Source organism: Euleptes europaea, chromosome 11 (genome assembly GCF_029931775.1).
Source record: "Euleptes europaea isolate rEulEur1 chromosome 11, rEulEur1.hap1, whole genome shotgun sequence".
Lineage (NCBI taxonomy): Eukaryota > Metazoa > Chordata > Lepidosauria > Squamata > Sphaerodactylidae > Euleptes > Euleptes europaea.
The window spans coordinates 25066127-25079346 of record NC_079322.1 but is presented as its reverse complement, the minus strand read 5'-3'; the positions used below and the strand labels follow the sequence as shown (position 1 = coordinate 25079346).

The 13220-nt window shown below is 50.7% G+C and overlaps 1 protein-coding gene across 1 annotated transcript; it reads left to right on the top strand.

Moving 5' to 3' along the window:
- Nucleotides 1-10666: 10666 nt before the first annotated feature.
- LOC130484150 (brain acid soluble protein 1-like) lies at nt 10667-11320 on the top strand. Its single transcript, XM_056857054.1, has one exon. The coding sequence runs from the start codon at nt 10667-10669 to the stop codon at nt 11318-11320; it is 654 nt and encodes a 217-aa protein (XP_056713032.1).
- The last annotated feature ends 1900 nt before the right edge of the window (nt 11321-13220 follow it).

Sequence of the window (13220 nt, the reverse complement as noted above, 5' to 3'; positions counted from 1 at the left end):
ACACTGATTGCTGGTCACGGTTGTCAGGCCTCATTCCTAGGGTTGCCAACCTCCAGGTACTAGCTGGAGATCTCCTGCTATTACAACTCATCTCCAGCTGACAGAGATCAGTTCCCCTGGAGAAAATGGCCGCTTTGGCAATTGGACTCTATGGCTTTAAAGTCCCCCCCCCCAACCCTGCCCTTCTCAGGCTCTGCCCCAAAAACCTCCCACCGGTGGCGAAGAGGGACCTGGCAACCCTACCCATTCCACATGATCTTAGAGTATCCCTGAATACATCCAAAGGAGCCAGTGGCTACACTTCACAGGGCAGATGATGGGCACAGATGGGCCAGTTATTGTTGAGGAAACAAATATCATCATAGATCTTCTCGCTGTGGACCCCTGATACATTTCAGAATTCAGTCTGAAAACCACTGATCTAAAGAAAGAGTGGCTGTTGCATCATGTAGGATTGCCAACTTTCAGGTGGACGCTGGAGATCTCCCAGAATTACAACTGTATCTCCAGACTACAGAGACCAGTTCTCCTGGAGAAAATAGCAGCTTCGTGGGGTGGACTCTATGGCATTATACCCTGCTGAGGTCCTTCCCGTGCCCAAACCCCACCATCCCCAGGCTCCACCTCCAATTTTCAGAAATTTCCCATCCCAGAGCTGGCAACCCTAGCACCAGTGTGATATGACTGTATTTCTGCCTCACGGGTTTCTGCTGCATCCTTCTTTTCAGCAAGTGTAGCTCTGCTCTCTCTGAGGTACATTCAACAGGTACAGATATTGTACATGAAAAGGTATAAACATTTGACATGTATATCAGCACAGCCCATAGTGTGCCAATGCCAGAAGCCAGAACAAAAGAGGAAAGTTGATGGTGCAGAGGGAGCCAGCGTGGTGTAGTGGTTAAGAGTGGTGGTTTGGAGCGGTGGACTCTGATCTGGAGAACCGGGGTTGATTCCCCACTCCTCCCCACATGAGCGGCGGAGGCTAATCTGGTAAACTGGATTTGTTTCCCCACTCCTACACATGAAGCCAGCTGGGTGACATTAGGCTAGTCACACTCTCTCAGCCCCACCTACCTCACAGGGTGTCTGTTGTGGGGTGGGGAGGGGAAGGTGATTGTAAGCCGGTTTGAGTCTTCCTTAAGTGGTGGAGAAAGTCGCCATATAAAAACCAACTCTTCTTCTTCTAAAATGTTGCTTGCCCGTTAGCATGACCCTATAGCAATCTGTTGATATTGCTCCGTAGGGTTTAGGGATGTACTGTTTCACCATTCAGTGGCCCCTGGTAACTGGTGACACTGGTTTGCAACTTTATTCCACGTAAAAGGGTTTATGTAAGCATTGATACCATCATTTCATAGGAGGGAATGAGCGTGATCATTCAGGGCAGGCTTCAGATCTTCAGTGTTTATTCATCTTTGTTTTGTGCAAACAATCTCCCCCCTCCTCCTGTTTTTGTTCCTGTTTTCCAGAACAAACACTAATGCAAGACAAGCAGGTGTGCATCTTGGCACTTTGTGCTCTGACACATGTCACCATCAAAGCAGCGACAGATCAGTTTTTCGACCTTAATTAGTCATTTCATGAAACAATAATCTTCATGATGACATAATCTAATCTGGCCAGCACACCATAGCGTTGAAGGCAAATTTTGGTCTCCACGCCCCAGCAGGGATGTGAGCTACTGTTTTGCGAAATGACCAATTAAGGCAGAAAAACTGGAGCATTGCTGGCTAAAGGACTGTATCTGAACACAGAACTATCAGTCATAAAATTGGAAGGAATATCATGGATCAGAGAATCAGTAACTTTAAATCAGTCTGCTCAGAATCCTACTCGGATCTATTCAATGGTGCTTCCTCCCAGGAAAGTCTTGGTAGGATGTCACTGAGATTCTACGCTGTTCTCATCTATGACACTTGGATGGCCTTGGTCAAATGGACCTCTCAGCTTAGCCAGCTTTCTCAAGAGTGATATGAAGCTGAATTCAACATAATTGAGACAACAGCAGACCAACTCCAGTTCTTCTTGGATAAATCATCTCCTCTACACCTTTTTCAGTCTGGTTTCAGATCGGGCTATGGGAAGGAGACAGCTCTGCTGGCTTTAGTTGACACCTCCATCTAAATTTAGACAAAGGTCATGTCTCTTTCGCGCTCCTACTGGATTTTTCTGCTGCCTTCAATACAGTAGATCATGCCATCTGTTGAGGCGCATGGAGGTAGAAGTAGATTTCAGGTGTTGTGCATTGGACGGGTTCAAATCATTCCTCATGAACCAGACCCAAAGAATTGCCATTGGAGACCAGTTATCATCGGTGTGGGACATATCCTGTGTGGGGTCCCACAGGGTAGAATCCTTTCCCTTATGCTCTATGTATGACCCTTAGGACAAATAATTCATAGTTTGGGAGTTGGCTGTCATCAATATGCAGATGGTACACAGCTATACATCTCTTATCCAAATCTCCTGGTGATGTGGTAGAGGTCCTAAATTGCTGCCTGTGGTTAAATGGAGAGCAAGCGTGGTGTAGCGGTTAAGGGCAAAGGACTCTAATCTGGAGAACTGGAGTTTGATTCCCCACTCCTCCACATGAAGCCTGCTGGGTGACCTTGGGCTAGTCACTGTTCTCTCAGAACTCGCTCAACCCCACCTACCTCACAAGGTAAGGCTCCTTACCTTGATACAGCTGATCTGGCCACCTGGATCCATGCCACGTTGACATCAAAACAAGACTGTAATGCACTGTACATTGGTCCTCCCTCAAAATCAATTTGGAACGCCACTTGGTGCAGAACGCCACTGCTTGGCTATTATCAGGAGCTAGGTGGCGCATGAATATTACTCCCATTCTGCAGTCATTCCACTGCCTGCTCATCTGTTACTGGGCTCAATTTAAAGCATTGGCTGTCACATACAAAGCCCTTCATGGCCTTGGAACCTTCATATCTGCGAGATCGTTTCTCCCCTTATGCTACATCATGTTTCACTCATCTGAGCAGGGCCTCATCCCCGGGTGCCGAACTGCAAATGGGCAAAGTCAACAACAGCCTATACACGTGGCTTCTCGGTTGTGGCCCCCACCTTGTGGAATGGCCTGCCTGAGGAGGTCAGGAAGGCTTCCACTCTCCCGGCTGTCTGCAAACTAGGCAAAACTGAATTATTTGAGAGGGCTTTTTAACGCAGATAATAGGGAAGCAGTGTACAAAATTATTCACAAAGTTACGTGGATAAATTATTAGGGACTTCGGTCTATTATACTACCATGTATAGTTTGCTGTAAGTTAGATCCTACTGTGTCATTTTGCTTCATTTAATGTGCCATGTGAACAATTTGCTTTTTTTTTCTTTTCATTTCTGTTTTTATATTTCTGGTTGGTTCTACAACCCAAATGCTATTTCATTATTTACTGAATGCCCCATCCTGTTGATTGTATTGACTCACTCTGTGTAATCCACCTTGAGTCCCAGTGAGAAAGGCAGTATAAATAACGTAAATATATAAATAGACACACACACTCCTGACTTTTCTCTCTAGCATTAGCCTTTCAAAAAAATGTTCCCCAACTCTCTTGTGTTCATGGAGCAGTTTGGGAATTAGGAACAAGAGGTGTATAAAGGCAAACAGCTAATAGCATTTGAGGGTGGTCCTGGCCCCATATCATCTTTGAATGGGCATCCTACCTAATCCTCAAAGTGTATTTTTATCTTGGGAAACTACAGGAAGACAGCTGCAGACCTGAGGACACATTCTGAAAGGAATATTTCGGGGGGAGGGGAGAGAATATCAGGTGCTCGAGTAGAACATGCCTATGGTTTCCTGGAGAATTACAGGAGAATTACTCAACTTTAAGGTTGACAATGAGGAAAATGAAATGGTTCAAGACTTTCTATTCCTTGGCTCCATCATCAACCCAAAGGGAGACTGCAGCCAAGAAATCAGAAGGAGATTGAGAGTGGGAAGGGTAGCCAGGAAGGAGCTAGAAAAGATTCTAAAATGTAAGGATGTGTCACTGGCAACCAAGACCAAATTAATTCATGTCATCATATTCCCTATTACTATGTATGGGTATGAAAGCTGGACAATGAAGAAAGCTGATAGGAAGAAAGTAGATTCCTTTGAAATGTGGCATTGGAGGAGAATGTTACGGATACTGTGGACTCCCCACACCCAAAAAAAAAAACCCAAATCAGTGGGTTATAGATCAAATCAAGCCTGAACTGACCTTAAAAGCGAAAATGACTAAACTGAGGCTGTCGTACTTTGGTCACATTATGAGAAGAGAAGAGTCACTGGAAAAGACAGTCGTGCTAGGAAAAGTTAAGGGCAGCAGAAAAAGTGGAAGGCCCAACAAGAGATGGATTGACTCTATAAAGGAAGCCACTGCCCTCAGTTTGCAAGACCTGAGCAAGGCTGTTAAAGATAGGACGTTTTGGAGGACATTGATTCATAGTGTCGCCATGAGTCAGAAGCGACTTGATGGCACTTAACACACACATACACACAGTTGTTGGGAGGGTCTGTGAAATGGGACAAAAATGTTCAGAGATCAGGAAGCACTGAGATCACCTCACACACCACCAATGTTGATTAGATACATGGAATTGCTAGGAAGCTGAGCTAGAGTGAACAAAATGTTTCCCAACCTCACTCTGATTTGGCTTTGTGAACTCATTGTATAGGCAAGCCTGATGGGAATTGTGATGATAACATATTATTACACTAGTTACAGCATCCCTGATTGGCTAGGATTTCTTCAGGAAGCCTCTCTTTTTAAACATGGTGCCAAAACTGTAGATTGGATAATATAATGGGTGCTAACAAATGGCAAGTAGGAGCCCTGTGGCACAGAGTGGTAGGCTGCAGTACTGCAGTCCAAACTCTGCTCACGACCTGAGTTCAATCCCAACAGAAGTTGGTTTCAGGTCGCCGGCTTGACGTTGACTCAGCCTTCCATCCTTCCGAGGTCGGTAAAATGAGTACCCAGCTTGCTGGGGGTAAAGGGAAGATGACTGGGGAAGGCATTGGCAAGCCACCCCATAAACAAAGTCTGGCTAGTAAACGTCGGGATGTGGCATCACCGCCGGCTCTGAGGGAGAGCTCCTGGAGCGAGTCCGCCGGGTGCTCCGCTGTTTCCGGGACGTTTCATGGTGAAGCGGGAGAAGTGCCAGCTGGGCCTGCCGCAGGTGGAGTTCCTGGGATACTTGATCGACGCAGACGGCATCCACCCCACGCCCGACAAGATCAAGGCCATACACAGTGCCCCTCCACCCCGGTGCAAGCAGGAGCTCCAGTCGTTCCTGGGACTTTTGAACTTCTACCACGCCTTCTTGCCCAACAAGGCGTCGGTTGCGGAGCCCCTTCACCGGCTCTTGGACAAGTCCGTCCCGTGGTCCTGGGGCCAGCCGCAGCAGCTAGCGTTCGAGGCTGCCAAGGGCCTCCTGTCGTCCTCCAGCCTGCTCATCCACTTCAACGAGTGTCTGCCGGTTGTGCTGACGTGCGATGCCTCGCCTTACGGCATTGGTGCGGTCCTCAACCACCTGTTGCCGGATGGTCGGGAGGCCCTGATCGCCTTTTACTCCCGGACTCTCTCATCGGCAGAGCGCAACTATGCCCAGATTGACCAGGAGGCTCTCGCCATCGTGGTCGGCGTCAAGAAATTCCACAACCATCTGTACGGCCGTCCCTTCACCATCATTACGGACCACAAACCGCTTCTGGGTCTGTTCGTGCCAGATCGACAGACGCCGCAGATCCTGTCCCCCCGCATGCTCCGGTGGTCGATCTTCCTCAACGTCTATGAGTTCAGGCTGCTGCATCGCCCTGGGTCCAGCATAGCTAACGCGGATGCCCTCAGCCGCCTGCCACTCGAAGACACCGATCCCTACCCGTCCCCGGCCTACGACGTCTTGCTGCTGGAGACCCTGCCTGAGCCGCCGCTGCACACCTCGGACGTTGCCACCCATACGGCTAAGGACCGCACCCTCGCCCGGGTTCTCAACTGGGTGAGGAAGGGGTGGCCGACCGCCAGGCCAGACGGAGAGTTCATGCTGTTCGCCATGTGCCAGCAGAAGCTCTCGCTCAACAAGGGGTGCTTGCTCTGGCGGAACCGCGTTGTAGTTCCGGCAAAGCTGCGCACGAAGGTCCTGGAGGCTCTTCAAGCCTGCCATCTGGGGATTGTGCACATGAAGGCCCTGGCACGGAGCTATGTGTGGTGGCCGGGCATTGATGCTGCCGTGGAGGAATGGGTCAAGCGCTGCCGTCCCTGCCAAGAGTCCCATCCTGAGATGCCGCGCGCACCAACCCAGCACTGGGAGTCGACGAGCGCGCCCTGGTCCCGCATCCACATAGACTTCGCAGGACCGTTCCAGGGCAAGACGTTCCTTGTTGTCATGGACTCCTTCTCCAAATGGCTGGAGGTTGTAGCCATCTCCTCCATGACCTCCCTGGTGGTTGTCCGGGTGCTGCGACAGCTCTTTACAATGCACAGGCTACCAGACACTGTGGTCTCGGACAACGGGGCACAATTCATGTTGGCAGAATTCCAGGAATTCATGGCAAACAACCTGATCCATCATGTGACCTCTGCTCCATTCCACCCTGTCACCAACGGACAGGCCGAGCGCATTGTGCGCACAACCAAGGACGCGTTGGGCCGCCTCAGCGGGGGTGACTGGGACGCGAAGCTGGCGAATTTCCTTCTGGCTCAACACACCACCCCCAACTCCGCGACCGGTAAGAACCCAGCCGAGCTTCTAATGGGCCGCTGGCCCAAGACCGCACTCGACCGGCTGCACCCAGACTTGGTGCCAGAGTGCCTGACCCACAGGGATGCAACCACCACCCCCCGGGTCGTCGAGCAGGACGATCCGGTCTACACCCGCAATTACGGGAAGGGACCAGCCTGGCTTCCGGCTACCGTGCAAGAAGCCACAGGTCTGGTCTCCTACAGGGTTGCCACCCCCGAGGGTCGTGTCTTAAGGTGGCACATCGACCAGTTGCGCCACCAGCCGGCTGACGCCCCCGACCTCACCTCCACTGCGGAGGTTCCAGCGTTCTCCTGAGCGCCGGAGCCAGTAGCACCAGCAGAAGCCGAACGGGATGGGGAGCATCCGACAGCCTGCCCCTCTGAAGAGCTGTCAGACACCACTGTTCCCGCCGCCAGTGTGACCGAGCCGACTGCCGCTCCAGTAGCTGCTCCCGTGCCTGCAACGCCGGTTCCAGATCCGCGGAGGTCGCAGCGAGTACGAACACGACCAAGCCACCTCAAAGACTTTGTGTGCTCTTGTAGTGTTCGGACTTACGGGGGTAAGTGTATGTATGTAAATAGGTGGGTAAGTGGGGGAAGATCTAGGAGCTTGAGTCCCAGACGAAGGCTCCTAAACCCTGTTTGCGCTATTGGCCCAAGCCAGCGCGCCCCATTGGCCCTAAGCCGGGTCGCGCCATTGGCGACCCAGGGGTTGTTCCCCCCTATCACGGATCAGGGGGGAGTGGCTGCAGGCGGCCGGGGGGGATATAAGCGGGGCCGTTTTACACAGTTCTCAGTTCTGTTCTGTACCACAATAAACATGTTGTGTTGGAACTCCATCTTGACCTCGTGTGTCCTCCCCATGCGTGTGTCCATCCCTACCGGGATGACCCGGTGCTTGCACAGGGGACTACCTTTACTTAACAAATGGCAAACACTATGCAAAACAAAACAAAACAAAAAAGCAAGAAACAAGACTGGTAAATCATTCTCTCCAACCGTTCTTTTGTAGGCCAAATTTTCATGGTTAAAAATTTAGTACAGACGCAGAAATATGTTCAACTCTATGAGTTAAAGAGAATGGGCGAGGTCAGGATTGGCTGGCTGTGGTAGCATTTGAACCAGGGGCTTCCTGGGTCCCACAACATGGCGCCAACTTTCATTTGCAGTCAACCACTAAAATGTAGCATAGAAACTATTTACAAGTATTAAAAGTTTAAGGTTCCTTTATCTGGAAAGGCAAGAAACTGTGTTTAGCCTCATTCTAAAGAAAGGCTGTCCAGAATGGAAAGCCGAGCAGCTATGAGCCTATAGTTCCTTCTAAACTATAGTACAGTACTACTATTGTACCAACTGTATTGCTTACCTCCTCTGTGTGTGTGTGTAAAGTGCCTTCAAGTCGCAGCCGACTTATGGCAACCCCTTTTGGGGGGTTTTCATGGCAAGAGACTAACAGAGGTGGTTTGCCAGTGCCTTCCTCTGCACAGCAACCCTGGTATTCCTTGGTGGTCTCCCATCCAAATACTAACCAGGGCTGACCCTGCTTAGCTTCTGAGATCTGATGAGATCAGGCTAGCCTAGGCCATACCTCCCCTTAAATCTACAAGCACTGGAAGACTTCCTAAACCAAAGCAAGAAAAGAAGGAACATTAACAGCTGAAAGAAAGAGGAATGACAGGCGTTACTTATCCTATCTTTTCCCTCAATTGTTCATTTTTGGGTGGAGGGGGAAATAGCACACTATCCAACCCCAGAAGCCTCCAGCGCACAAAGCACACACACACACACACACCCGCACATTAGAACAGTCTCCATAAACCCAATTATGCATGGGAGGTTTTGCCTTGGATTTGCCGCTCTCTAGATAAACATTTTCCCCATCCGAATTCTAAAACCTCTAGTGCTTTCACAAGTGCTGAATAAATGCACTTTCAACCCACTTTCCATGCACGTCAACGATGGTTTGCAAGTGGATTTTGCCATTTCACACATGCATGGGAGGCTTTGCTGCTCTCTAGATGCACATTTTCCCCACCAAAATTCTTAAAACTAAAAAAAAAAGCCCCCCTTCTATGCCAATAAAGGTTTGGATGATGATGAAATAAGTCCCCATGTAGAGTTTTGAGAATTCGGATGAGGAAAATGTGCATTAAAAGAGCAGCCAATTCAAGGCAAAACCTCCCATGCATAAGTAAAATCCAGCTGCAAAGTGCATCGAAAGTGGGTTGAAAATGCATTATTCAGTGGGCACTTTCACACATGCCAAATAATGCACTTTCAATCCACTTTCAACTCACTTTGCAGCTGGATTTGACTGTGGGCGAAAACGCATGGTCGCATTAGCCTCTTTTCTTCCCTGTTCCAGCCAGGATTCAGCCTGGCTGAAGCCTGGCTGGAACAGGAAAGAAAGGAGGCTAAAGCGACCGTGCGTTTTCGCCCTGCATGAAATGGCAAAATCCACTTGCAAACGATGCAGGGGAGGTTTTGCCTCGGAGTTGCCACTCTCTAGATGCACATTTTCCCCATCAGAAATCTCCAAACTCTGCACGGAGGGGGGGCTGATTGTTGAGTTTGGAGAATCCGGATGGGGGAAATGCGCATCTAGAAAGCAGCAAATCCAAGGCCAAACCTCCCCTGCACAAACGGCTGCAAAGCACATCGCAAGTGGGCTGAAAGCGCATTATCCGGGAAAGCAGCGTGCGTGAAAGCCCCCAAAGCCCCCACACAGAGGCCATTTATGCACGGGAGGTTTCGCCTTGGATTTGCCCCTCTTGAGATGCACTTTCCCCCCATCCATATTCTCAAAACTCAACAAGCCCCCAGTGCAGAGTTTTGAGAATTCAGATGGGGAAAATGTGCATCTAGAGAGTGGCCAATCCAATGCAAAACCTTCTCGGCAGTTAGCAAGATCTGAGTGGGCATGTCCTTGTGGATCAGGTGAAATGGAAAGCACTAGTCATGTTATTGTCGAAGGCTTTCACGGTCAGAGTTCATTGGTTCTTGTAGGTTATCCGGGTTGTGTAACCGTGGTCTAGTCGTGTTCTTTTTAGATGAATTCGTTATGAGGGAATTCGTCAGAAACTAATTCTACCTCTTATTGACATGATGGAGACTAGTTCAGAGGAAGAGAAAATTAAATTCCTCTTACGGGAGGAAGACTCTCAGCGATCTTTGCAAGTAGCCAAGTATTGCTCTGTAGCTATTAAAAGGGATGTACTAAAACGAATGACAAGCCAGCCCACTGGAAGCAACGGGAGAGGCTGCACAGCCTATTGAGGATAATGGGAGAAGAGAGCGTCGGTTGACTTGCACTGACTCCATTGAAAGGCATCACAGCACAAAAACGGTCGCAAAGAGCTTCCAACGGGCTGACTTGTCATTCGTCTTAGTACATCCCCTATTAAAATTCGCAAGAGTCCAGGAGCACCTTAAAGACTAACAAAAATATTTTCTGGTAGGGTATGAGCTTTCGTGAGCCACAGCTCACTTCTTCAGGTCTGAAGAAGTGAGCTGTGGCTCACGAAAGCTCATACCCTACCAGAAAATATTTTTGTTAGTCTTTAAGGTGCTACTGGACTCTTGCTCTTTTCTACTATCTGAAGAAGTGAGCTGTGGCTCACGAAAGCTCCTACCCTACCAGAAAATATTTTTGTTAGTCTTGAAGGTGCTCCTGGACTCTTGCCCTTTTTGACTACTGCAAACAGACTAACACGGCTAGCCACTGTGTATTAAAATTCGGTCGGAGAAGGGTAATCCGCGGTTTTAATTGATTTTAATGCGTTTTCTGCCTTGTGAATGCGGCGGTTTTCAATCGCGACAACTTCATCCGCGCTTTGCCCAGAGAGGCTTCAACTTAATTATTGAATTATGCCAATCGGTTTTCACTGCTCAAGCTGCTCGTTCCTCCGGCTCGCGCCGTGATGCTCAAACCATGCAACCTTCCCGGCTCCGAAAGGGGCGCCTCCAGAGAGCGGCCGATCCCCGACCCACCCCGACCCACCCCGGCCGGCCAGCCAGCCCCCCTCGCCTCCCGGAGCGCACGCTGGGGCTCCCGGCGCCGGAGCCGCCCTCGCCCCGCCCGGGCTCTCTGCTCCGGCTCGGTGCCGCTCGCGTCGGCCGGCGAGGAGGGGACGGAGGCGGGGAGGAGCCCGGAGGAGGAGCCGGGGGGCCGGAGGCGTGGCGGGCGCGCGGAGCCGGTGGAGGCGGAGGCGCCTTGCCGGCCGGGGCATGGGGCGGCGGCGGCGGCGGCAGCGCGGGGACTGAAGCCCGCCGGCATGATCCCGCCCGGCGGCGCGGCGGAGGGCAGCGGGGAGAAGGAGGAGGGCGGCCCCCAGACCCCCCAGCAGCCCGCCTCCCCCGCCAGCCAGGAGTCCAAGGTACCCACCCCCCCGCCCCCCTGGACGCGCTGGGCTTTCTGGGCTCGTGGGAAGGGGGTGACCCGCGGCGAGGAGGCGAGCGGCCCCTGCCCGGCTCTCGCCCGGGCGCTTGGTGGCTGCGGACGGGCGTCCGGCGGCGCGGCGCCGGCCGTCTTCGATGGCTCGGGAGTTTGGGGAAGAACCTGGGAAGGGACCTAGCACGGGTTAGGGACCTGACCCGGGTTAGGTTTCAAGCGATCTGACCCGGTCTCAAGCGATCTGACCCGGGTTAGGTCTCAAGCGATCTGACCCGGTCTCAAGCGATCTGACCCGGGTTAGGTCTCGAGCGACCTGACCCGGGTTAGGGACCTGACCCGGGTTAGATCGCTTGAGCGGGGAAGTGCTGCGCTTGGAACTGGGGAAGGGGGGAGGTGTCCGACGCGCTCTCCGAGCAGCCCTGTCCTTGGCGTGTTTGGGACCCTGTTTGAGGAGGCGGTGCCCAAGAGGGTTTGTTGGGGGGCTTTTCGTGGCTTTCTGGGAAGTCTCCCGTTTAACTGGTTAATGGGTCCACAGCACAAAATAACTGGGGGGGGGGGGATTTCCGTGGACTCCTTGGTACATATCCTTTTGCGCTGGCCTTGCGTATACCAACTTAGGCTAAAATGGATTATTTAACAAATGGTCCCCATCCTCTCGAGCAACTTTGGAGCGAAAGGATCCAGTCCTCTTCGAGGACTCTGATCCTCGCCGTACTCATTTTGTTGCTCCTTTTCTGGAGGCTGCAGAGGCGAGACAAAGGGAGGTGTTTTTAGAGATGGGTCTCATTTAAGTTTTATGGTTTTATTGTTCAAGGCCTCGGTCTAAGAAGGGGGAGGGAGAAAGAGAAGGGAATGGTTTTGAGTGGCGTTGCCCCCGAACTCTTATTCCTGGCCTGGTTTTGACATCTTTGGCTGATGAGGGTGGCTGTCATGCCGTTCATCCTGTGCTTAAAGTGACTTAAAGGGTGAAAAGTTTCCTGGTGGATTACGCTCCCTGAGGAATAGGGATCCCTAAGTGGAACAAAGCCAATTAACGCAACAGTGGTGGTCTTCTGTTCAGTCGAGGCATGACGTAGCAGGGAGAGGAGGTACCTACAAGGATTTGTAATTGTTTGTTTGCTAACAATCTAGGCCCTCGGTGGTAACCTTCAGGTCCAAATATCCCCTCAGGATCCTGCAGGAGTCTGACCCACACATAACATACACCACTGATGTGAGCATCTGACACAATTGTGTGACATCTCTGGATGCCAGACCCCAGGGGGAGGGGTTGCCGCATTCTTTGCAAGGGGCGACTTGGTGTGTATTGATCATAGTCTACAGCACTGTTGTACGGAGAAAAGATCTGGGGAGCTACTCTAGGAGATTATTCCTTTAGGGTAGAAGGGCTAGACAAAGCAGCCACCTGACAGGTCAGTGAAATGGATATGATTCTAACAGGCCTGTCAGAGAAGATACCCAACGTGGTGGACGATCACGTTTTGAATGAGGTCATCTAAAATGGAATGGCCCTGACCTGGATGGCCCAGGCTAGCCTGATCTCGTCAGATCTCAGAAGCTAAGCAGGGTCAGCCCTGGTTAGTATTTGGATGGGAGACCACCAAGGAAGACCAGGGTTGCTGTGCAGAGGAAGGCACTGGCAAACCACCTCTGTTCGTCTCTTGCCATGAAAACCCCAAAAGAGGTCGCCATAAGTCGGCTGCGACTTGACGGCACTTTACACACACACACACAAAACGGAATGACCACCATAATGCTGTAGGCCTGTTACCTGAGAGAGAGAGAGAGAGAGAGAGAGAGAGAGAGAGAGAGAGAGAGAAAATGTGTTTTTCTATGGTTGTTTGTAAGATACTTGATTATAGTTATTCATGGGAATTTTCTTTCTTAACTATGGGAGATACCATGGTAAAGTTATAATTTATAGAAGGGCTTTAGCCTAAATTCAGCAAATATAAATGTGTCCTCCTTAAATGCTAACTAAGGGCCACTTTTGAAGAGAAAGGATAAAAAAAAATCCTTTGCGCACAGCAAAATATTATAACTGAAATACATTTGGTGTGAAACATTTTAGGAAATTGTGA

Excerpts from the sequence above, each read along its gene's own strand:
- LOC130484150 (XM_056857054.1), top strand. The coding sequence starts at position 10,667 with ATGCTCAAACCATGCAACCTTCCCGGCTCCGAAAGGGGCGCCTCCAGA.